General features: G+C 45.9%; 1 protein-coding gene across 2 annotated transcripts; it reads left to right on the top strand.

Moving 5' to 3' along the window:
• RAB40C (RAB40C, member RAS oncogene family) lies at nt 1–25,434 on the top strand. Of its 2 annotated transcripts, none has more exons than XM_073553567.1 (7): nt 1–247; nt 8,796–9,104; nt 14,527–14,587; nt 16,246–16,306; nt 16,541–16,618; nt 20,546–20,768; nt 20,891–25,434. In XM_073553567.1, exons 2-7 carry the CDS (start codon nt 8,963–8,965, stop codon nt 21,184–21,186), a joined length of 861 nt encoding a protein of 286 aa, XP_073409668.1. In that variant the 5' UTR covers nt 1–247; nt 8,796–8,962; the 3' UTR covers nt 21,187–25,434. The 2 variants fall into 2 exon arrangements, with proteins under 2 accessions (XP_073409668.1, XP_073409669.1); XM_073553568.1 differs by lacking the exon at nt 1–247 and adding an exon at nt 8,560–8,711.
• Nucleotides 25,435–27,054: the final 1,620 nt, after the last annotated feature.

Raw genomic sequence — 27,054 nt, forward strand, 5'->3', positions numbered from 1 at the left:
TGGGGAGGGAAGCTCTCTGGTGGCGTCATTTGCGCAGGCGCAGTGTGCAGAGACGCCGGAGGAGGCGGATTGGAGCGCTGGAGCTGGGCCCTTCTGTCTGTGGCGCTGCCGCGGACTCTGTGGACTCCTATCCCCTGACTGACCGGCCGCAGCTCGGGAGGACCTGTGTGCGCAGAGGAGGCCGCAGCCCGGAAGTCGCGTAGTCTCTGCCCCCAGGTGTCAGGTCTCTTTCCCAGGTGCCCAGTCGGTGAGTTCCGCCTGTTACTTGATGCAGCATCCGACATTTGTGCAATTGCAGTAGTGAGCTGTTACCATGTGTCTTCTGCAGGTGGTTATAGTGCTATAGACACTGCTGTGACACTACAACTCCCAGCATGTCCAGTGGGGATGAGCTATGGTGGTGGTTATAGTGCTATAGACACTGCTGTGACACTACAACTCCCAGCATGTCCAGTGTGGACGAGCTATGGTGGTGGCTGTAGTGCTATAGACACTGCTGTGACACTACAACTCCCAGCATGTCCAGTGGGGATGAGCTATGGTGGTGGTTATAGTGCTATAGACACTGCTGTGACACTACAACTCCCAGCATGTCCAGTGGGGATGAGCTATGGTGGTGGTTATAGTGCTATAGACACTGCTGTGACACTACAACTCCCAGCATGTCCAGTGGGGATGAGCTATGGTGGTGGTTATAGTGCTATAGACACTGCTGTGACACTACAACTCCCAGCATGTCCAGTGGGGATGAGCTATGGTGGTGGTTATAGTGCTATAGACACTGCTGTGACACTACAACTCCCAGCATGTCCAGTGGGGATGAGCTATGGTGGTGGTTATAGTGCTATAGACACTGCTGTGACACTACAACTCCCAGCATGTCCAGTGGGGATGAGCTATGGTGGTGGTTATAGTGCTATAGACACTGCTGTGACACTACAACTCCCAGCATGTCCAGTGGGGATGAGCTATGGTGGTGGTTATAGTGCTATAGACACTGCTGTGACACTACAACTCCCAGCATGTCCAGTGTGGATGAGCTATGGTGGTGGCTGTAGTGCTATAGACACTGCTGTGACACTACAACTCCCAGCATGTCCAGTGGGGATGACCTATGGTGGTGGTTATAGTGCTATAGACACTGCTGTGACACTACAACTCCCAGCATGTCCAGTGTGGATGAGCTATGGTGGTGGCTGTAGTGCTATAGACACTGCTGTGACACTACAACTCCCAGCATGTCCAGTGGGGATGAGCTATGGTGGTGGTTATAGTGCTATAGACACTGCTGTGACACTACAACTCCCAGCATGTCCAGTGTGGACGAGCTATGGTGGTGGCTGTAGTGCTATAGACACTGCTGTGACACTACAACTCCCAGCATAAAACACAAATATCCTGAACTAAAAAATAAAAAATGTATACTGCAAATAATGCATAAAGGTAATAATAAGGGTATTTAGTAAACATAATTTTGATCAAAATGTACAAGCCATCCCGCCACGTCACGGCAACCCTTGTGGGACAGTCCCTACTCTAGTATTTAAAACCTTTTCACTTGCCAAGTGGCGTGAATGTGAACAAGGGTCGAGCGGCTGAACCACTAGTAACAGTGTAGGCCAGACTGGATGGCTTTTTTGCTTTTTTTGCTTTTTGTTTTCTCTGGTTAATGGTCATGTGTTAATATGCACTTACATTGTGCATACACATTAACTTACTTTTCTCAGTTCAGATTTGTTTTTGTTTTTTTTTGTTTTTTAACTCCCAGCATGTCCAGTGGGGACGAGCTATGCAGGTGGTTGTAGTGCTATAGGCAGTGCTGTGACACTACAACTCCCAGCATGTCCAGTGTGGATGAGCTATGCCGTTGGTTGTACTGCCATAGGTACTGTTGTGACACTATAACTCCCAGCATGACCTGTGTGGACGAGCTATGCAGGTGGTTGTCGAGCTGTAGGCAGCGCTGTGTCACTAGAACTCTCTGCATGCCCAGTGTGGACTTGCTATGTTGGTGGTTGTAGTGCTATAGGCAGCGCTGTGACACTACAACTCCCAGCATGACCAGTGTGGACGAGCTATGCATGTGGTTGTAGTTCTGTAGGCAGTGCTGTGACACTACAACTCCCAGCATGTCCAGTGTGGATGAGCTATGCCGTTGGTTGTACTGCCATAGGTACTGTTGTGACACTATAACTCCCAGCATGACCTGTGTGGACGAGCTATGCAGGTGGTTGTCGAGCTGTAGGCAGCGCTGTGTCACTAGAACTCTCTGCATGCCCAGTGTGGACTTGCTATGTTGGTGGTTGTAGTGCTATAGGCAGCGCTGTGACACTACAACTCCCAGCATGACCAGTGTGGACGAGCTATGCATGTGGTTGTAGTTACACAACAGTGTCTAGGGCCGGTTTCACACGTCCTGATATTTCCGGTACCGGAAAAAATGATTCCCAAGATATCCGTGTCTGTGTGTCAATTTGTCACATTCATCTGGCATCCGTGTGCACCATCCGTGTGTGATCTGTGTGCTGTGCATGTTCTGTCGGTGTATTGAAACAATTTGTTTCAATGTTGACCTTATGACTTTTAAAACGCACACAGACGCCATCCGTGTGCGGTGCGTGTTTACACAGACCTATTGACTTGTATGGGTCCGTGTGATCCGTGCTGTTGCTCAAAAACGGACATGTCAGCGTGTTTTGCACACGGTCCATGAAAACACACTGACATGTACATAGACCCATTTATATGAATGGGTCTACATGTGTCACTATCTCCGGTACGTGAAAAAACTGTCACCACACGTACCGGAGACACTGACGTGTGAAAACGGCCTAATACTGCCAGTCCCAGCATGTTCTGATAATGGCATTATGGCTCTTGTAGTTCCTCCTCGGCTCATCACGCTTCTTGGGTTCCTCCCTGTAATCAGTATCTCGTGCTCCCTTCTGTGCCCGGTTTACGGCTGCAGGTGCCGGTCTGACCCGTTCTGACAGTGCACATAATGCATCCTTGCTGCTGCTGTGGCGTAAAACCAGCCAGACAGGGTAAACGGCCCCACACTGGCGTGTTCTCCAGCACTTGCCGCAAGGCAGATCTCCTGAGTGTGTGGGTACAGCGGGGAGAGAAGGTGCTGTCCGGCACAACTGGCAGATCCTTATCTCCAGGAAAAAAAGCAGAATTGTTGGATGTTAAAAGACAAGATGCCCGATTCCTCGTTCCCCCCGACATCCTCAGTCAGGAATCCCCGTACTCACTCGCTGGTCGGCCGCTGTCACATCGTTATATAGGAGTAAGCCGTCCTAGACTTTAGCCCAGGCCCAGCGAGGGGACGTGCCGTATTTTTTGTCTAGTACTCTTTCCCATATAGAGATACCCTGGAAAATAGATACCATGTGTAAAGGGTTGGTTTTATTTATTTTTTTTATCTAACTACCTAACTAAAATATTTAACCTCTCTCTCTCTTCTGGTATCTTTCCCTCCTTATTTAAGCATGCCGTCATACATCCACTACTTAAAGGCTGTGTGCACACGCTGCGGATTTTGCTGCGGTTCCGCAGGGCAAAACCGCTGAGCAATCCGCAGGTAAAACCGCAGGTCTTTTGACCTGCGGATTTTACAAAATCCGCGCGGATGAATCCGCACATAATCCGCAGCGTGTGCACACAGCCAAAAACCATCCCTCGACCAAAACTGTGCCGCTAACTATAGACCTGTCTCTAATCTTCCTGGATCGCCTGGTCCACTCCCGGCTGATCCGCTATCTCTCTGATAACTCTCTTCTCGACCCTCTCCAATCCGGTTTCCGCTCTCTACACTCTACTGAAACTGCCCTCACTAAAGTCTCTAATGATCTACTAACAGCTAATCAAATGGTCATTACTCCATGCTAATTCTCTTGGATCTCTCTGCAGCATTCGACACTGTGGATCATCAGCTCCTCCTCACTATGCTCCGTTCAATCGGCATCAAGGACGCCGTTCTCTCCTGGTTCTCCTCCTATCTCTCCGACCGCTCCCTTACTGTATCTTTTGCTGGTTCCTCCTCCTCTCACCTTCCCCTTACTGTTGGGGTTCCTCAAGGATCGGTTCTAGGCCCCCTCCTCTTCTCCTTGTACACTGCCCCTATTGGTCAAACAATCAGTAGATTTGGTTTCCAGTACCATCTCTATGCTGATGACATCCAATTATACGCTTCTTCTCCTGACATCACGCCTGCCTTTCTAGAAAACACTGGCGATTGTCTAAACGCTGTGTCTAACATCATGTCCTCACTATATCTGAAACTGAACCTGTCAAAGACTGAACTCCTTGTGTTTCCTCCCTCTACTAATGTACCTATGCCCGACATTGCCATTTCCATGTGTGGTTCCACTATTACTCCCCAGCAACATGCCCGCTGTCTTGGGGTCATGCTTGACTCCGAGCTTTCATTCACCCCCCACATCCAATCACTGGCTCGCTCTTGTCATCTGCATCTCAAAAACATTTCTAGAATTCGACCTTTTCTTACCTTTGACTATGCAAAAACTCTTACTGTTTCTCTTATTCATTCTCGTCTGGACTATTGTAACTCTCCTAATCGGTCTCCCTCTTACCAAACTTTCCCCCCTCCAATCTGTCTTGAATGCTGCAGCCAGGATCATATTCCTTGCCAATCGTTACACCGATGCCTCTACCTTGTGCCAGTCATTACACTGGCTACCCATCCACTCCAGAATTCAGTATAAACTTATTGCACTCACCCACAAAGCCCTCCATGGCTCAGCACCACCCTACATCTCCTCCCTTGTTTCAGTCTACCACCCTATCCGCGCCCTCCGTTCTGCTGATGACCTGAGGTTAGCATCCTCGATAATCAGAACCTCCCATCTCCAAGACTTTACACGTGCTGCGCCAATTCTTTGGAATGCACTTCCCAGGTCAATACGAGTAGTCCCCAATCCCTACAATTTTAAGCGTGCCCTGAAAACTCATTTATTCAGACTGGCCTATCGCCTCAACACATTAACCTAATCTGTCCCTGTGTGGCACAGCCAAAAGTTTTACCATAACCAGGTTCCCCGTATCATGTTACCACATGCTTTATGCATCCATTAGCCCTCTGTGTCTGTACTGTTACACACCTAACATTATGGCTTTTCCATACAATCAGGGCAATTGTTACCACCCACCTTTCGTGTCTACCTTTATTCCTTATAGACTGTAAGCTTGCGAGCAGGGCCCTTATTCCTCTTGGAATTTGTTATGATCTATGTGATTATTGTTATGCTGTAATGTCTATCGTCTGTACAAGTCCCCTCTGAAATGTAAAGTGCTGCGGAATATGTCGGCGCTATAGAAATAAAATTTATTATTATTATCCATACAATTGGAGTGTCTTTGGCGTGCTCGAAAAAAAAGTTTGAGTCCCCGCGGATGTAAGACAGCCTCAACACATGCGGGGATTCCATGTTTGTTTTGCAATCCCTGCATGTGTTGCGTCTGTTGAACTGCCGCGGGGACGGGAACATATTTTTCGAGCACTCGGATAGCACCTGAGCATTTTCGGATAACACCTTATCCCAGCACGGTCACTCCCCAATAATCCTGATGTTTGCTGTTGGTGGGATACATCTTGAGCTCCTTAGACATGTATATACCGGCATATCCTGACGCCCCTATTCAGACATCCTTTTTTTTTTTTTTTTTTTAATCGTACATGAAAAAAAAACACTTTCCGTCAAAGTTCTTGATCTCCTCTTCATCAGCACTTCGTCATTGTGTCTGATTTTCCCATCAGTGGTTCATTAGTTTTGCTTAAAAAAAAAAAACAAACTAAAATGAATGGTGGGAGGGTTCTCTAGCTTCTGATTAAAAAGTTAAAGCACAACTCTGGCGTGTTTTTTTTTTCGCCTTCAGAGCGGTATCACTCATGCCTGTTCCCTAGTAATATACCTACCAGCTGCCGCTCCCGTCCAGTTCCACCGTTTTGTAACCGCAGCTCCTGACTGACCTGAAGTCGGAGGTAACGATCACAAGGGCTCAATGTATTTCTGTAAGAGCCTCGTTCTGCCTCACATTACACTGAGAAGTGGCTTCCGGCAAACACCGGAGCGATCCGGCAGGTCACAACCTACAGAACATGACCGGGGCGGCACTGAGGACAGAAGACGACTGCGGCTGGACAGTATATTACTACAGACATTAGTTATACCACTCTGGCTGTGAAATTAAAAAACTAACATTGTACTTGAATCGGGTATACCACCTTCGAGGACATGTTATTTGTTTCTTTACTTCGTTTGGGGACAAATATCATTTTGCACTCTTTGGCTTTTACAGGCTTTTTGTTTCTCTGCATAATCCATTTGTTATATGTTCTGTGTTCAGAAGCTCAAAAGAACAAAATAAAAAAACAGAAGAATTTTAAGCTAGAATGAGCTCACTGATGGAATGTCAGTTAACTCATTTTGCAGCCAGCAATAGACAGTGCAACACACAGGCTGTAGAAGACAAATCGTGCAGAATGTTTAATGAAGTCTAATTGCAAAAATTATTTTTAGCCCAAAATGCATTTAAGTAAGAAAAAAAAATTGGCCCTAGCTGAGGACAACCCCTGCGGTCTGCTCTGTTGGCAAAGATGGGTGTTAGTGTGGTAGTGATATTCCTTCTGTAATATAACCTGTGAAAATGGACCATGCTAGGACAGCATCAGTGGGATATCCTTTTTTTTTTTTTTTTGTTTCCCCACGGATCCATTGGCGAGTTTGATCCGTGACTATGGGTGGCCACGTTCACATGAACTGGGTCATCTGCAGTTTCCTGTGCAATGGTCGACTTTGGCACGACTGTATATCACCATATAGGTCTTAGTCTGGTAGTCGTTCGATGTGGGCTGAGAAATCGCTCCCTGAAGCCACATGCAAATTAGCCTGGCAGTGCATCGGGGGCGTGTCCATGCCATCCGAGTCATTCACTGCTTGTTTCTGTAGTAGAGTCGTCCGGATATGGTTCCCCTTTTAAATGGGAATGTGGCAGCTCTGGGCCCCCTTTATTCACAGTTGGGGTCTCGGGTCTGACCTCTGCCATTAATATGGTTTAGGATGGGAATACCCCTTGAAACTTTGAGGCTTTTGTGATAATTGCATCTTGTCATTGGCCGTATATAATAACGGTGGAGAAACACGATGCGGAAATGTCATCCTTGTTGACACAACACTGGTTTATTAGCGACGTCCGGATCCGACAACACAGGAGACTGAGAGTCTTTGTTCCCAAACTATTGTGTGGCAGATAGTCCTGGGTCCGCAGGGACCCCGCTCCGTATCCAGTGCCGGCCATATGCTGCCTCCCATTCATTCTGCTGCTGTGGAAATAACAGGATCACGTGTAGATGGATGGATTGGGTAAACTTATAACTGGGCGAACACACACGGACTCCGTATACTCTGTATGCGGTGTGATGATCTGCTGTCACACTTGTCATGGAAAGTGATAAATATGGCGGCACCTCAGGAACCGGTTCTGCGTGTTTTTCTTGGGCACACGTACATGCCTTCTTACAGCGGACTGGAGATGGGTTTAATAGGATTTTCCCACCATATTGATTTGATCTTGACGTTGTAATTCCCCACGGATCCGGAGAACAGAGCTTGTCCTGTCCCTAAATGATCCAAAATCACAAGTTATCCCCGATACATATGATAACGAATAACTTTGTGACCGCTGGGACCTCCAGTAATGCGGAGATTGGGGTCCTGGGACCCTTAAAAAGGGCCTCTGCAGCAATGCATTGGATAGAGTGCAAGTGAGCGGGATAAGCCTATCGATTGTAATAGATGGTGACACGGGCATTGGTGTGAATATAGATTTAGGAACGATACGATAGTAAAGGGTGAAATGCATAATTTCTGACCTAATTATCGGAAATGTCCATATTATAATAATAATCTTTTTATATAGCACTAACATATTCCGCAGCGCTTTACAGTTTGCACACATTATCATCACTGTCCCCGATGGGGCTCACAATGTAAATTCCCTATCAGTATATTACGTGTAATATTATTATTGATCATAAGGCTTGTTTGGGACCCCCGATTCTTTGTGGCGGTGTTTGCTTTGTCTTGGGTCAGGGGGGAGGCAAAAGGACGACGTCCCCCTCACATCCCGCCAGCAGCAGGAGCCATGAGAATAGCCCCCTCCGCCTGCACTAACACAGGCGTGAATTATAATGAGTGTCCATCGATTTACTGTGAATCTTCGGGGGATTGAATCTGCTCAAGGGTTTTTTTTTTTATATGATGAAAGCTCTTACAGCTTTTCTATTTTTTTTTTTTTTTTTGCGGTCAATGGATTAACGCTATCAGCGCTGTGGAGGCTCGCGGTCTTACTGCTTCGCGCAGCCCCTTGCAGGCATGCGAGGGTTAAGATGCGGAGCCATCTGCCTGTGTTTTGCTCTTCATGCAAATAGTTGTGTAATCCGCTCCCCTGCCAAGGAGTGGCTGCCGCCGCCACTCGTCCTCCCATTGGAGGAAGCCACTGTACCTCTCCCTTCATCATTATGCCAGCCGATGGGAAGAATAGCCTTTTATGCTCCAGAACCGGGGGATGCAGACGATTATCCGGTAGCTCTGGGGATGCGGACGGTGATCCGGTAGCTCTGGGGATGCGGACGGTGATCCGGTAGCTCTGGGGACGCAGACGGTGATCCGGCAGCTCAGATAACATTGGTAAATGCAGGCCGGATGTGATCATCTATCGATCAATTTATCTGTTTTTGCTGAAAGTTTCTTTCTTCTGTTTCTTTATCCCAGGATTTCTTCCCCACCCGGTCTCTCAGGAGCATTTGGATGAAGCAGCAGTGAAGCAGCAGCCCCATCTGCCTCTCCCCGGACTGACGGGCATCCACGGTTGACAGCACCTGGCAGCGGCCCATTCAGAGGAGCCTGACATGCCGTTTGCCTCCTGAGAAGGAGGGAGGATGGGCACCCAAGGCAGCCCTGTGAAAAGCTACGACTACCTCCTGAAATTCCTGCTGGTGGGAGATAGCGACGTCGGGAAGGGAGAGATCTTGGAGAGTTTGCAGGACGGAGCCTCCGAGTCCCCGTACTCCTATAGTAACGGTAAGGGGTCCCATTCTGTAGATAGAGATAGACAGCTGTGAGACATGCAGCCACGGGGACTCGGACATATTTTTCGAGCACACCGGGGACACTCGGACAGCACCTGAGCATGCTCAGATAACGCCTTATCCGAGGACGCTCACTCATCACTAGTCGTTACGTGATGTTAGCCAGTCCCTAAAAGGTAAGGTACTATTGTCTCTGGATTTTTCCCCCAGGCCAGGGGACGGCCATTGCATTGTTTTCACCCCAGATGAACTGAACTTGCTTACCCTCACTCTGTACGTGGAAACACAGTGGGATGGTTGTCGGGTGAGAACTTTTCGGTAGATTAGTTGTCAGATTTTTCCTGTGCAGCTTGTCATAATCTGCTGTTACTTACAAAATGTAAAAATTGAAATATTCAGCCCTAGAAATAGTTTTCTCAGGGACTTTGTCCTGTTCAGGGTTGTGACCCTGCCTCCGTTTCTGACTCCCGTCAAACCAGTTTATCCGCCCCGGCCTCTGGTGATCGCGCTCAGACGTGGAGTCACGGCTTCCATGTAGTTGTCACTGGTGTTTGAGCGCTTTGTAATTCATAGACAGCTTCTAAGCCCAAAAATGCTTTTCCCCCACCCAGGGATGTTGGCCCCCATAGATGCCTGCCGTAGATCTGACGTCATCTATGCGCCGCTCGACTTGTTATATCATCTCAACACATGTAAATGGACCCTTAAGAGTTTTGCTGGCCACATTTTAGAGACATTGGGGCATTTTTCCTACTTTAAAAGCATGTTTTTATAGGGGGGGGGTTCGTTTTTTCACTGTTTGCTTTCTGCTTTGCATTGTCTATTGCTGGCTGCTAAATGAGTTAACTGAGGTTCCATAAGTGAGCTTGTTCTTTAAGTCTTACAAGAGGATTTGTTACTCTTTTTTTCCTGTGTTTTTTTTTTTTTTTTCTTCTTTCTGAGCTCAGCTGTTTTATGACCACCGACCCCATCAAAGCTGAATATGCAGGGAAACAAAGAGCCTGTAAAGGCCAAAGGTGCCGAATTTTAAATTAAATGTAATTGCAAAAATGTTTTTTTTGGAGCCCAAAAAATATATGCATTTGCATAAATATTCGTCCCCTTTAAGATTTATTCATACTGAAAGAATACTGTCAGCGGGTTTTGTCTATATAATCTGAGACCAGCATAATATAGGGGCAGAGACCCTGATTCCAGGGATGTCACTTACTAATTGTTGTTGTTGTCTCAATACAATCAGTGTTTTATCAGCAGGAGATGCACTACAGGACTAGATGTATCATGCCTCCTAGTCCAACTCCACCCAAACCACTGATTAGCAGCTCTCTAAAAGTGCACAGTGTACACAGAAAGCAGCCAGTCAGTGGTGTGGGCTGGGTTATACAGAGCTCAGCATTCTGAGCTCTGCTACATCTGCAGCAGAGAAAACAGTGACTGAATCAAAGTGAAAGCAAGCAGCCCAGCAAGTGACACATCCCTGGAATCAGGGTCTCTGTCCCTACATCATGGTGCTCTCAGATAACAAAAATCCATTGACAGATTCCCATTATTGAGGGCTGATTGATAAAGTCGATCAGTGCTCATATAAAGGCCCCTTTCACAATGGCCAATACAATCTGTATGATCATTGATGTCATTGTTCTGTCCCCATACAGTATTCATATTGTCAGCAGCACAGATGTTATATCTTTACATGGAGAGATGTGCTGCCGACAACGATTATTGAATCATCCATTAAACCAGTCGCCAAACAAGCATTTTGTCAGCTGATGATTGGGAACGCTCCTTCATACAAAATAAGTGAGATAGCCGTGATAGTGGTGCCGGGATTTGTCGCCGTTCCATTAGAGAACTCTGTACATCACTGTTCTCGCAACCTGACGTGGCTGATAACAGGAGACAATAGAATATATGAATATGTAATAGACTTTAATGTCCCTTTCTAATGCATTATTGAATCATGAGGGGGAGGGCTGCGTATGTGAGGGGTCCTTTTTAACAGAGGATTAGAGAAAAACCTCTTAGTACATGGAAGCCAGGATCGACCACACCAGCTCTGCTGCTCTTATCCATAAAGGGGATCGGTGGCACATCCATAAGAAGCGTGCATACAGCCGAGCGAACGGTGCAGGACCCTGGGGTACGTCTCCGTGCTCGGGCTCATGGCTGGATGGTTAATGACGCTGGCAGGCAGCATTGTGTACGTGCAATCATTGCATCAGCACGTATGTCTGTCATTGTAGATCGCTCCTGGGGTATATAATATACAGCCCGGGCATCACCCCCCCCCACCCAAAAAAAAAGTTCAGGACAGAGTTTAAGGCAGTGGTTGGCGACCTGCAGCACTCCAGCCATGGTGCTTTTTTTCAATCGTTGCGCTCTTTTTTTTTTTTTTTTTTTTGCCGTTGCGCTCATTTTTTATTTTAGCCGCGGCGCTCTTTTTCCAGCAGCTTCTTGACGTCACATCTTGTGCTTTCCGTCACGTGTCCGTGAATAACATCCCGATGCTCAGAAACTTTCCCATGATCGATGGTCATCCCTAAAAATGAAATTCCTCTCCACCCTTTTTAGTATTTTTCTAAACTCTCATGAGGTTCCCCTTGGGACGTGAGTCAGAGAAGTTTGTTTTTTTCTTTCCAATGCAGTCACAAGGCCCAAAAAAACCCCATTTGTTCCCTCGGCCGGATCACACCCCAAGGAGTGTACTTGACAATGACAACGCAGGATGTTAAAAGTAAGAATCGTCAGATCTGTGAGTGCCGGACGTAGGAGATGGTGTCGGCTTCAGGATGCAAATGGTTAATAAACTTTTATTCTCCGCAGCCAAGTTTAGTTTTTTTCCAGGGGCTGAGAGATCTTCTTTCCCCAGTATTTGGAGGATAGTATTACTCACCGGCCGCTGCAGGAAAAGCCATTTATATGATTGGAAATCCTGGTTCTAGCCCTAATGGATTCTGGAGAGTGTTGCGGATGGGGGAGGCGTTAGCCTAAATAATGGAGAAATCCTGTCATTGAGCAGACTCTCTGAGCTCGTGCACACCCCACTTATCACTTCCTAGGAAAGCTGGGTGACAGCCAGTGTGGTCCCTGATGGAAGGCTCGGCTTTCCCAGACCCCTGAGAAGAGGTCTGTTTGGAAGGCTTATGGGGCTTCCTCGCCCCCCTAACTGGGTTTAAAGAGAGTTTTTTTTTTTTTTTTTTCCTGTGTAAACTCCTCTAATTTTGGCCGTACTTGTGGGTTCTTTGTACTGCATTTCCTGCCAGTAATCTCCTGTGTGTGATTTCTGCTGTCAAGAAGGATGGGAAATATTGCCTTTTACCCTTTGCTCATGCCTTTTTTTTTTTTTTCTCTTCTGCGGTCTTCTTATTCTGTAAACATTGATATTTTATATTTCCACTTCTGCACATATACCGATACTGGTGACCTGCAGGCAATTAGCCCATGCGGGCGGCACCTTGAAGGTCCCTTTAAGCCAATTACTAAAGCGATTGTCGTTCATGTCGTCAGGTTTCTATGTGTCGTGTCATGACGCCCCGCAGTAAAGCTTGTGCGGCCGTGGTGCTCCGGATCCTACATAGTGCACAGGTATTTAGGACATCACTACAAGCAGCTCCCGTCCTCCTATAGAGGAGGCCTCCTCCTGACGTTCACGGCAGTTTATAGGCCAACAAGCGGTCAGCGTGCTCGCTTCTCTTAACCACTTAACCCAGCCATTTTTTTTTTTTTTTTTTCTCTTCTAAAATGTTTTTTTTCCCCTCCTTTTCTCCCCTATGTGTTAACTTTTCTGGCCCTGCAGCCATATGAGCGCCAAACTTTACGCTAGAACCTGTGACCGGTTTTTAAGGAACACCATGGGCGGCTTTTAAATGGTTAAAGGGCAGAGATCAGAGCGAACGCTGTCAGAGGCAGGCTGTACAACACAGATGACGCCTGCCGTGTATGAGATTCGCTCAGCTCTTGAGCCCGCCCTGAAATTAAACGTCACAGGTCATTGAGGGTTAAAGGGACAGGCCCCTTCCCATTTATTATGTCCGTACAATGCAGGTGCACAATTGAACGCTATTAAAACCGCCTCTCAAAATGCTGAGCTGGAAAACCGTAGCTCATTGTACGAGACCCTTCCTGCCCCGCTTGTCAGCAGGGGTCTCATGACACACCGTGACCTGATCCTGAGCCTGGCTGTAGGGTTTGTTTTTCAGTTGGCCATTTCTACTCAATTCTGGAGCAAGAGCCGTCATTAGGGGCAGGGATAAGCGGCAGCTGCTTCTTCTCCTCCTCCGCTCCTGGACTATGTGAATGCCAAGGTATCTCCTCACTGTTTCACCTAAACTAATGGCTTCATGATATCTGAATCCATCAGGCGGGATAATCACCCTGCAGCACGTACGTCAGAGCGGGCAGTCTTTCTGTAACGTCCCCCCGGCCGCTCGCTGTTTCCGAACTGTTTGTTCTCATTAAATAATTGATGGTGACCATAATGTAGGAAAAGAACCGCACTCGCGTGACAGACAGCGTTTATTAATAGCAGGAATCATCGCTCTGCCTTCATCTTTGAGATCTGGCTGATCAATAATTTACCTAACATGAGAAGTACAGAGCAGAGAAATGCTGAGTGTGGAGGAGACGCTGCAGCCGAGCCACAAAATAGGACCGAAATGTGCGCTGTAGGCGACTTATGGATGACGGACGCCTCCCATCTTGATTCCATTTTTGCCTAAATTTACAAACCCTTTAATAGGTGAACGGCCATTGGATTAGAATCAGAGCCTGACAGCGCCATTGCCATGCTGCAGGATTTGATAAAAAAAAAAAGGACTAGTCCAGTGCAGACCCCTTCCCCAGATGGCTTCTCCCCTCCCCGATCCCTTTGACTGACACTTGGGGAGATACCTGTCAATCAAGTGGATGAAGGCTGGGAACATCATGGGACTGGTCACATCTTTTCCTATATGATAGAGCAAAAGGTTATGGGGGTCTCAAAGATTACACAGAATTTAAGGGGTCGTCGATCATTAGAAGGACCATACACCTTACCTGGTGCCCTCACTTCCCCCCTCCTCTGACCTGATCGGAACGCCATTACTCCATTTTCCAAGATGGCCACTGCAGTGGCATAAGTGTACAGTGACCAGTATAAACTGCGCCACCCCTGCCTTTCGGATCACACAGCACATGAAAGGCAGGGGGAAACGTAGTTTAGGCTTACCACTGCACCCCACCATGTTATGGCAGAAGAATGGACCCCCAATCTGAGCGGAGGAGGCAGGTGATGATACACACGTAATGAATAGTCACTTTTCAGTCCCGGGGTAAGAGGTCACTTTAATTCTTGATCTCTTCTTTAATTGAAGAAATGTCTGAAGAGGAAAAAATCCTTCTATGCACTGACTGAATTTTTTTTTTTAACATATCAGGTATTGACTACAAAACCACTACCATCCTCCTAGACGGCCGACGGGTCAAGCTTGAGCTTTGGTAAGAGAAAATGACAATCATCTCGTGTATGGGGGTGACCTGACTGTTCCCCGATGGCAGTTGTTGGTATGTTGGTGAAAAGGTTGGGCATATTGAAATTGAACATGCCTGATTCTTTTCTTCTCTGGGGAGATAATCTGCCTTCGGAGATGTCGGGCAACTTACTTGTTACTCTCCCTCAAGAACACCTACACGCTCATCCAAACCAAGCGTTCACGTTTAGGAGGCTCACTTTTGGTCAAATGATTTTGACCACAACTACAGCGATGCCGGAAAGTTTGTGAGCTCTTCAGAATTTTTCTTATCTTCATAAGTTTGATCCAATACTACATCAGATTTTCACACTAAAAGAAGATAAAGAACCGAATCAAACAAGTGATTCAATATATAAGACTTCATAATAATCCAATATCACATGTCCTGTGAGCTGCAAAGGTGTGTGTACCTTCGCTCTCAGTATGCGGAGTGACCCATTGAGCAGCAATGATTGCATGTGAACTTTCCTGGTAATTGATGGTCAGTCCTGCACATCGGAGGGAGGAATATTAGTCCATTCCTTCCTTTACCTTTATTCTTCTTTAAAGCGTAACTGTCGTTTTTAATTTTTATTTCATTAAGCAATAGTATGCATGAACGTAAGCAACTTTGTAATATATCTTATTAGAGAAATCTGCTGCTTTCTCCTCCTGGGACTGATCTTTCAATCTCAATTCAAGAATCAAAGCTGTAAAATATGTTTTCAGTGAATACAGACTTTCCCTTTACTGAGATAGGAAGTGACCGTTGGTGCTCATAAACTTCTATGAAGAGAGGAGGAAGGAGCTAGAGGCTACACACATTCTGCTACAAGTTCTGAAACAGTAAGGGTGCCTTCACGTTACATCTTGCTACTCGTCCATCCGTTCCGTCAGGGCTTGTGACCGAGTAAAACCTCCTGCAAAGCGGGTCTTGGGTTTATGCACCAATGGTGCCATAGACTATAATGGTGCCGACAGAATGAACATGCATCGTTTTTGGGCTTAAACGCCTGCTGAAGGCGAATAGTCAGACCTAGTAGACTGCGAACATCAACTGCCTCAACATCAATACTAAATTAAGATAGGCCTTTAGTTGCTTAGAGGTTACCTTGGGTCCCTTAGTAATTTCATAGACCATTATAGGCCTTGATTTTGGAGTGATCTTTGTTGTTCGACTACTCTTAGGGAGCGTAATAATTGGCTTGAATTTCCTCCATTTTTTTTACACAATCTTTCGACTATGGATTAGTGGAGTCCAACCTCTCTTTTCAGATAGTTTTGTAAATTTTCCATTCTAATGAGTATCAAGAACTCTTCTTCTGAGGTCCTCAAAAATCTTCTTTGTCCATGCCATGATACTTCTACAAACATGTTGTGATTTTCAGACTTTGATAAATCCTTGTTTTTGAAATAAAACAGGTTGCCCACTCACTCCTGATTGTTATCCCATTGATTGAAAACACCACAATCTAATATCGCCTTCATATTATCTGATAATCCTAAAGGTTCACATACTTTCAAGTACGGCTGTATCTTACAGTTTATAAAGCCACCTACTTATTGAGTAGTGCGCCTGTCTATAATGTGTGGATGATGGAGACCCTTCTCTTCCCCCTTTATCTCTTATGGTTTTCTTTGCAGGGACACTTCTGGACAGGGGAGGTTTTGCACCATCTTTCGTTCTTACTCCAGAGGAGCTCAGGTAATTAAGTCTTCACGTCCTGCCGCTGATTATAGGACACTTACTACGTTGTATTTGCCCCATCCATTTACATGTAGTTCTGGCCAGGTCCAGCACCGTACACAGAGTAATCCATCTTTATATAAAGTTAGAGGACCCCATTATTTAAGAGGTGCAGGAACGATTGTAGGACTAGATTCCTTAGAAAGCTCTCTCATCACTCACAGAAATTCATTCTGAGATCTCGTCTCACAGGGCATCCTCCTGGTTTATGATATCACCAATCGGTGGTCCTTCGATGGAATAGACCGCTGGATCAAAGAGATTGATGAGGTACGTGTTTCTCTAATGGGTTCTTCGTCAGGTGTCCAATGACATATAAATTACCTGGCCACATGATACTTCATGCCAGAAGGATTGCATCTAAACTAAACATATATGAAAAAGAAACTCCAAAAAGACATCATTAATCCATAATTGTAAATACAGGAATTATGCCTCATAAAGTCTCAATCGATAGAGACGACTCACACTGAACTGAGAAAAACAAGAGGATGCTTGAGTCCAGATCTATCTTAAAAATGCAAATTTTTATTTGTAATAAACAGGCACATATAGGAGAAACACGACAATAATTGGTGAAGTAGGCAATAAGTTAATAGCCCGGAGCCTAAGACGAAACAAGCCAACAGCCAAATAGATATCATGTTACCACAGAGGACTGCTGCAGGGAAAACATTTAATGGTGCAGATAAGAGATACCAGGGAATGTCTGCTGAGGGTGATCAATCCCATAACATATTGCACTAAATCCAAATGCTCTAAATGAGAGGTGCTATGGTGGAGAGTGCAGCCCCGACTGACAAAAAACAGGTACAATCTATTACACAATTGTCTGTGTGAGTAAAGGCCCCTTTAGCGATGCACCAGCGATCCCGACAACGATACGACCCGGTCAGGATCGCTGGTGCATCGCTAAATGGTCGCTAGTGAGCTGCCAAACAGGCAGATCTCACAGCGATGCAGCGACGCAGCAGCGGTCGTTACTTACCTTTCAGACGCGGCGATGATGACGTCCTCCCGCCCGCGTCGCTCGTCGGCGCCAGCAGGAAGCCCAGCAGGAAGCGCCCGACGAGAAATGGAGCTGCGCGATCAGCGACAGACAGCGGGGGAGCCGGTCGGAGGTATCACACATAGCAGTATCGCTAGCGATATCACTGCTGCGTCACAAAATCGGTGACGCTTTAGCGATATTGCTAGCAATATCGCTATGTGTAAAGCCCCCTTTAGATTCTGTGAGATGAGGCAACAATAAGCCACCACAGACCCAATGCTGTGAAATGCTAATTATAAGGTGCTAAGTAATCAAAGCAGAGACACCGCTGGCTCCACATGTAACATACATATTGCACAAAGCCCATTAGCAATCCAAAAAGGGGGGCTATTTACATGTAAACAGACCCATCATGTCCTGGTGTGGATAGGGCGCTGTCTTGTGTACCCCTTTTTAACGCACATTTCGCGGTGAAGATACCGCTTCCTTGGGGGGCGTGGCTATAGTTGTGACCTAACCCAATTTAAATATCTGGCTAGTGGCGGCCACATGATCACGGTGAGCCAATCAAGAAGAGGATATCGCGCATGTGCGCTGTAGATGAATGAAGGCGCTCATCTGAGACTAAACTGAAGTGCGCTGACGTCACGTGGGGGCGGCCGGCGCCAGACCGTCACCCAGGCAACGACAGAACCACTGAGGAGGCTGCAGTGAGCTGACATCACGTGGGGGCAGCCGGCGCCACACCGTCAATCAAATAACGACAGAACCACTGAGGAGGCTGCAGTGAGCTGACGTCACGTGGGGGCGGCCAGCGCCATACCGTCAACCAAGTAACGACAGAACCACTGAGGAGGCTGCAGTGAGCTGACGTCACGTGGGGGCAGCCGGCGCCACACCGTCAACCAAGTAACGACAGAACCACTGAGGAGGCTGCAGTGAGCTGACATCACGTGGGGGCGGCCGGCGCCACACCGTCAATCAAGTAACGACAGAACCACTGAGGAGGCTGCAGTGAGCTGACGTCACGTGGGGGCAGCCGGCGCCATACCGTCAACCAAGTAACGACAGAACCACTGAGGAGGCTGCAGTGAGCTGACATCACGTGGGGGCGGCCGGCGCCACACCGTCAATCAAGTAACGACAGAACCACTGAGGAGGCTGCAGTTAGTTGACGTCACGTGTGGGCAGCCGGGGCCACACCGTCAACCAAGTAACCAAGAACCACTGAGGAGGCTGCAGTGAGCTGACATCACGTGGGGGCGGCCGGCGCCACACCGTCAATCAAGTAACGACAGAATCACTGAGGAGGCTGCAGTTAGTTGACGTCACGTGGGGGCGGCCGGCGCCATACCGTCAACCAAGTAACGACAGAACCACTGAGGAGGCTGCAGTGAGCTGACGTCACGTGGGGGAGGCCGGCGCCACACCGTCAACCAAGTAACGACAGAACCACTGAGGAGGCTGCAGTGAGCTGACATCACGTGGGGGCGGCCGGCGCCACACCGTCAATCAAGTAACGACAGAACCACTGAGGAGGCTGCAGTTAGGTGACGTCACGTGGGGGCGGCCGGCGCCACACCGTCAACCAAGTAACGACAGAACCACTGAGGAGGCTGCAGTGAGCTGACGTCACGTGGGGGCAGCCGGCCCCAGACCATCTCCCAGGTAATATCAGTACCCGCCCTCTAAACATAATCACAGTATATCATGAGCGCACAGAGAATGTAATCTCCCTGCAAGAGCGCAAATCACCGCAAAAGCATAGCATTCCCTCCAAGGTCAAAATAGATAGGTAAATGAGCATGAGAAAATCATCAGATAAGCCAGTACACCCATCCTCAGCGTATTTTGGATGAAGATCTTCTCTGTAAGCAATGAAATAAACATCCACAACCAGGTCGGACTGCAAACTTATTGATAGGACACACACCCTGCTGTTATCGGGGCTTATACATTTCCAGGAGGAGTTACTAAGGGACAACACTTATCTGCACCATTAAATGTTTTCCCTGCAGCAGTTCTCTGTGGTAACATATCTATTTGACTGTTGGCTTGTTTCTTCTTCGGGCCCGGTCACACATAGCGACGCACCAGCGATCCCGACAACGATATGATCTTGTCAGGATCGCTGGTGTCGCTACATGATCGCTGGTGAGCTGCCAAACAGGCAGATCTTACCAGCGATCCGCACCAGCGTCGACGAGCGCTCGCGTCGCTGTGTACCTTGGCGGCGCTTAGAAACCCGCTGTTTACCTTGGATACGAGCTGGGAGCTCGCTGATCGCTGGTCTCCCGCCTGCCACACGCAGCGATGCGTGCTGGCCAGCGGGAAACCAATGATCCAAAAAAAGTCCAGGGCTTTCAAGCACGATCAGCGATACCCGGCAGGGGGGCGGTCGCTGATCGCTGTCACACACAGCAATCTCGCTGGTTAGATCGCTGTTGCGTCACAAAACTTGTGACTCAGCAGCCATCTCGCTAGCGCTGTGTGTGACAGGGGCTTTAGGCTCCGGGCTATTAACTTATTGCCTACTTCACCAATTATTGTCGTGTTTCTCCTATATGTGCCCGGTTATGACAAATAAAAATTTGCATTTTTAAGATAGATCTGGACTCAAGCATCCTCTTGTTTTTCTTTCATCTAAACTAACCATGTATAAAGTATGTTGTTGCTTTTTTTTTTTTCATTATTTTAGTGGTTAAAAATAATTTCAAGCTTTGAAAAAAAAATGGTTTTGATTTTGTTTAATTAATCTGTGTGAGGGCTTTTTTTTAATTTAACATTTTTAGTGATACTCTTTTGGGGTGTATGGTTTTATATTTTGGTGGACTGGTCTTTACCAATATAAAAAATATATAAAATAAAATATTTTTTCTATATATATATATATATATATATATATATATATATATATATATATATATATATATATATATATATATATATATATATATATAATTTTTTTTTTTTTTTTTGGGAAATATGGTGCTAAGGGTTTTTAAAGCTGGCCTACACTTGAGTCCGTAGTGTGGTAATGTTGATTGTATGGGATACCTTCCTTCTGTCCCCTGATGGTAAATATAATGGGGTAGGAAAGATGGGGTAGAATGGATGATCTGGTTGGGTCCACTGCAGGGTTATACTTATTTACCCGTCAATGTTTGCAATTATCCATTTTTAAAATGTAATCTTCTGTCTCCCAGCATGCCCCCGGCGTCCCCCGTATATTGGTGGGGAATAGACTCCATTTGGCTTTCAAAAGGCAAGTACCCACGGAGCAGGCCCGGGCCTATGCTGAGAAGAACGGGATGACGTTTTTTGAGGTCAGCCCGCTCTGTAATTTCAACGTGACCGAGTCCTTCACCGAATTGTCCCGGATAGTGCTGATGAGGCACGGGATGGAGAAGATCTGGAGGCCAAACCGAGGTAAGTGTTACCTGGGAAAAAGGTTGGGCACGTTGAAATCGAGCATGCCTGATCCTTTTAAGGTTGGTCCAAGTTGTAATAACTCTCTGAATTGTTTTTTTTTTTCTTTATCTTTTCCCTAGTATTCAGCTTGCAAGATTTGTGTTGCCGGGCTATTGTCTCCTGCACCCCTGTACATCTCATCGATAAGCTTCCCCTTCCAGTCGCCATCAAGAGCCACCTGAAATCCTTTTCAATGGCTAACGGGATGAACGCTGTGATGATGCATGGACGATCCTACTCCGTAGCTGGCAGCAGCGGTGGAGCCGCCGGCAGCGGAGGGGGAAGTAAAGGCAACAGCCTCAAACGGTCAAAGTCCATTCGGCCACCCCAGAGCCCCCCTCAGAACTGCTCACGAAGCAACTGTAAGATTTCCTAGCCACGGTGACCAGGAGAACGTAAGGCTGCTAATGGCAATAAACCCTACAATGTCGATGGAGAGCCGAGAGAGGCGACATCAGCACGGACACGGGGGGCCATAATGTGGTGTCAGGAGCGATGACCCTGGAGGAGGTCAGTCATCTGTTGCTCAGTCGCCACCCAACCCATCCGAACTTTGTTTTTCAAGGGTTAAACACCGCATGATGGCCGTGCCTCTCAAGCCTGCACCCCCCGAGAGCGGCAGAGCGCACGCTCTGCTAAAGGAACCCCCTCTTTCCTTTATTTATAATTGAGTATATGATAACTGACACCTTACTTTTTATTCTAATGCCTGACAACTCTTCTGTATCATGCTGTATATAATGTTTTTACACTCCCTGGCGGCAGGGACAAGCATGGAGCCTTTCTCAAAATCCTTTTTTTACTAACCAGAGATCCCACATTTAGCAGTGAGAGACTCGCCGTTAATGGGTCTGCGCTTACACTGAGCGCCAGACACCTTCCATCATTGCTTCTTTTTATATGGCTGTCAGCAGAGTCCAGAATGGCAGCTGGACCCCAAAATCAAAAAAATTCTGAATTCTACCTCAGCGTATTTTGGATGAAGTTCATCTCTATAAGCAACGAAATAAACATCCACAACCAGGTTGGACTGCAAACTTATTGATAGGACACACACCCTGCTGATATCGGGGCTTATGTATTTCCAGGAGGAGTAACTAAGGGACGACACGTTTGTGATCTGCTGCTGTAGCATATAGCGATATATTTGAGCCTGTAATTGATCCTTTTTTTTTTCTTTCTGTTATTATAGACGCCTGAGAATGCTCCTGGATCATGGCAGCATTAATGGTATCTTTTCCCCTCGTGTCAGATATAGGAAACTTGCAAGCTCATTTACTGTAAGGGGATCGCATTACAAGCCGAGGCCTGGAGTAGTCGGTGACAAAACACGTCACAGTGCGATGGTCACGGGCATAAGTGCGAGTAACTCAATGCACGTGACTCATTGCGGCGGAATGCAACTTTTGCACCTGCACTGACTTGTGAGCGTTTCATCCCATAGAAGTGAATGGAAATGATGCTGCCGTCTTTTAATATTGGCGCCGCGTCCCGTTTAAGGGTTTTCATATGTATATAATAGCCCCATACATATTAGATGAGTCAGTCGAACCCCTGTATTACTGCGGGACTGACCCGAGCATCTGAAAGATACCGACTCTTCTCTAACAGATGATTTTGGGTTAGGAGGAAGAATCGGACAAGAGGAGATGACCAGATGTGTCTAAGCAGCTTCTTTCTCCACTCCACGTTAAAGACATCACTTATTTATGGGTGTAGGTAGAAATATCAGTCTGACAAACAAACGTTTGGCCAACAGTTATAGAATGACAAGCTCTGCAACTTGAGGAAAAGTTCCCTTCAACTTTTTCAAACTTTCTGCTTGCTCTCAGCCAGGAGAACCATCCAGCGTCCAAAATCCCATCCCGATTACTTCCTACCGATTATTTTTGCATCGGTGGTACGTGATCAGGACAGGATTTTTTTTGTCTAAGTTTCTGGATGTTCACTGCAATCTTTCTCGTTCACTGTCCGCAAGCAAAAGATCTTGAAAATTTCTGAAAATTAAAATGCCAAATATTTTTTTTAGAAAGTTATAGAACCTTAATTTATAAGTATTAAAATCATAAAACCTTTAGAAGCAGAAAATAAGTTGTGTGCAGTAGTTGCCTTGCAGGGCGGAAGTCGCCATATGGAGGCGCTCGGTCGCATGTTCCTGTAGTCGAATTATCCTCCCGTCCTTTGCATCGTTTAGTGCCCGTGTTGCCCGTCTATGAAGCAATTTACTGGAGGTGAGAACACTCCAGTATTGCTGAGAAATCTGGCATCACCGGGCTACAAAATCCACTGTCCGCCCCCCGCCAGTCACTAATACACAGGGTCTTCCATTTTTATGTTCCCAGCGCTCGTGTACAGTCGTTTTTTGGGGGTTTATTAACCATACTCTTTCCTTGGCTCAGGGTATGAATGAAAGTGCAGTCAGTGATGGATAAATGAATGTTAAGGGGAAATCGTACTGTGCCTAGTACCAAAGGCAGCCATCTTTATAAAGCACAAGAACATCGCCTGTTTGTCCCTAGGAATCAAATCTCTACATTTCTTCAGCATAAAAATAATTTTTCATTATAAATCTTCCACTTTTTTTTTGCCTTTTATAGCTTTGATGTTGTACTGACGTGGTGGCTGCAGAATGAGTTAACTGAGAATCTGTCAGTGAGCTCATTAGAAAAGTCTCACTGAGGAAAGTTTATAACGTTTATTATGTCTTTTTCTGAGCTCTCAGCTGACGTACGACTACTGGATCATAACAACAATGAATAAGCAGAGAAGCAAAGAGTCGGTAAAAAGCCAAAGGTGCAAAAAAATTTTTTTTAATGAAGCCCAATAGCAAAAAAAATGATTTTTAGCCAAAAAAAAAAACTGGCAACACCTATAAGTTCAGTCACAGTCGATAAAATGTATTGTTCTCGAAATTTATGGGTTCAGCTAATATTAAGGTCTATGGGGGGAAGCAAGAAAAGGAGATGGTGTCGATATGAGATTACTGGAATCTGGTTGCTTTGGGCAGAGAAAGTGATGACTTCAGTTCTTTTTTATTTTAGGCAGCCAGCCTCACTGTAGGTGCTGCAAAACTACAACTCCCAGCATGCCCAGAGTCGTATATTGCTGTTCTTGGCTTTATATTCATGCTATGTAAAATATCTGCTGTCGCCCTATTCCCGTCATAGATATATTGCACCTTCTTAAAGGGGAAGTTCTCATTATTTTCTCCATGTATGCCGCCTGATGCTTCTCGGGTATTTGTCAGACTGCAGTTATCTTCCTCTACTCCTCCATTGTCGTTTCCATCCGTTGTGCTTCTCCTATGGGAGAAATAAGCAGCTGCCAGACACCTCTAAGTAAGGTTGAAAACACTAATAGCTTATAGCCATCTGCAGCACTCCGACTGCTGCAAAATTATACCTCCCAGCATGCCCTGAACTCTGCAGGCTTATCTGGGTGTTTGGGAACTACTAGTCCCAGAATGCCCTGAGTGACAGCATACTAAGGCCTGTTTCACACTTCCGTTTTTTCAAATCCGTCAAAATCCGTTGTTTTCCGTAAAAAAACGGATCCGCCATTTTTGCAGGATCCGTTTTTTTTTGTCCCATAGACTTCCATTACGGTTACCGCGGATCCGTCAAAAAAACGGATCCGTTTTTAAAAAAACGGATCCGTTTGCATCAGTTTCCGTCAAAAAAACGGAAACGGATCCGTTTGGCGGACACAAAAACGGAAGTGTGAAACAGGCCTAAAAATGTTCCCCTCTTCCACATGCTACCCTTTGTCTATTGCCTAATCTGCTATTGTCTGTCATGTCTACACATCATGAATCTCTTTTCTTGCTTGTATAGAAGTGGTGCAATTTTGTTTTTTCTTTTTGAAGGTCCCGTCCCCTTCCTCCATATTACCTAATGGCCAAACCAGCAGAGAACCAATCTGGTCGTCTGGCTACATTGGAGATAAATGGTGCTTTGTTAAAGGGGTGCTAGAAGGTCTGCAAAAATGTAAAGTGACCATACATTTGACGCTATTGGTTTCCAATTGTTGTTTATTTTTATGTAATCTATCGTTCCCTGTTATCAGAAATATCAGAATGGAAAGGGGCAGACTGCAGCCGTCCTAAATCATGTGGATCACTACTTTATCTTCCATATCTCCAGATACAGTTACATCCGTGTGTCTGATATCAGTAGCTGTGGATATCGGGTTAGTAGCCCTTTAAGGCGCTGCGCCATATGCGCTCACATTCCATCCCCTTTTCTCTTTTTTTTTTTTTTTCTTTTATAGCATTTCGTGTTCATATCAGGCTTGGGTGAACTGGGTCTCTCCAGCTGGTTTGCATCTACACGTCCAAAATGCCTGACCAGCCACACACAGGAGGGAATTCTGAGCCGTGTAGTGCGACAACTGCCAGAGAGCCAAATATATTGCACATTTGCCTACCTCTCTGCTCTAGAATATTAGTGAAAGCTCAATCAGAGTTTGAACCAGGACTGTTCTCTTCTTTTCCAGCAATCACGGCTGCTCCATGCCAATCTAGCATTCCTGCTCAGCACCCATGTATGGTATAGGGCTGAACTATCCAACTGTGAAAACATGATATATTTTTTTCTAAGTAAATTAAAATTCCTGTGTAAAATAATGCTGGTTGATTTGGACTTTTTTTTTTTTTATAAGTATTTGCACATGGAGCATTTGTCCATTTTGTATGAGGTTTCATTATGTATTCCTTTGAAGAATGTAAAAAAAAATATATATATATCTTGAGCTGTCCAATAAAGGAACACTCCAGGTAACACTTACAATGTGGATTTGCCATTTGCAGAGCTTGAGGGGGTGGAGCATGACAAGGATTTAAAGAACACCGAGGAGGTAATCCATATCAAGCCCCGCCCCCGAGGACCTGCAGTAGTGCTAACTCTGCCTATGTAGCTTATAACATTAACTATTTTTTTTTTTAATTCCTCTATTCATCGACTCTCATCTGTCCATATATTGTAAAAATTGATATTCCACAGACTTCTACTGGTGCAAAAGACCTTTTCATCTATAGTAGTGAGTTCGGAGATTGACTAGAAAAACTTAAAGGGAGTCTGTGACCCCAAAACTCAATTGTAAGCTAATCAGATAGTCATTTAAGGGACTTGGTTTAGTTTTCTCAGCTATGTATATCCAAAAAATGATCTTTATTATGTATAAGATGTTGCTCAGCGCACCCTAACTCTCAGTGCAGAAAGACACCTCCGTTCCTTTTTGGGCCGCAGGCCATAAAATAGCTCAATTTTCCATATAAGCTAATATGACACTGCTGATCTATAAAAATTAAAAAAAAAAAAAAATCACAAATACCTTCCTACACTCTTCCAACAATGACCCACTATTCTTACTCATTCGGACGACTCGTTCTCATCAACGCCTCCAGGACTTTTATCCATTTTTGCCATTCTTTTATGGAATTCCCTGCCACCCCCTTAATCTTCACATCTACGAAGCCGCATTTATTGAATGCGGAGTTCACAAGGTTGTTTCTTTTTTTTCCCTCCGGGACAACGACGAGCAAAGTCGTGTACTGATATAAGGGGGTTCTTGTTCTCCTGAATCGCCCTAAAACCACTATTGGTTAAGAAGGTAAAAATATGTGATTATTACTGTTCCCTGACACCTCTTCATTAATCATTGTCCGTGCCGTTGTTCTGCACATCAGCTTTCTGTCCAAATTGACCCTTTTGTCTTGAGGGAATTTGGAGACCCTTTCTTACCCCGTTACATTTTAGTGTTTCATGCCCACGTGTATGAGGCACCCGACATAACATGACCACAAGTCTCCCCATGGAGTGTATATCAGGTTTTCATGGAAGGCCACATCTGGGGTTTAGTCCTACTAATGGCTGCCCTTATAATTAGTCGGCCAGAACGTGTAGGGTGGTGAGGAAGACGCCTTTGTTCGGCCATTGCCCTGCAGGCAACAGGCTGCATGGGACCTCAAGACCCCGGTGTGGTGAACAGATGGGGCCGTCGTGGATTTCTTTGCACCCACAGACTTAATGGAACATAAATCCCTTTCCCTCTGAAAATAAGACGCCTAGCATGAAACACAAATCTTATATCTGTCACGAATTCATTATAGAAGCAGACGGGAATGGAGATGACGGCTTTGTCCTTGTATTAAAAGCTGCTTCCTCATGAATATAACTGTCCATAAATTACCTATTATATCAGGCTTGTATGCAGAGCCTTGGGGTATAGTATTCCTAGACATCCA

The sequence above is a fragment of the Dendrobates tinctorius genome, unplaced genomic scaffold (genome assembly GCF_039654945.1).
Source record: "Dendrobates tinctorius isolate UK_male_01 unplaced genomic scaffold, ASM3965494v1 ptg000202l, whole genome shotgun sequence".
NCBI lineage: Eukaryota > Metazoa > Chordata > Amphibia > Anura > Dendrobatidae > Dendrobates > Dendrobates tinctorius.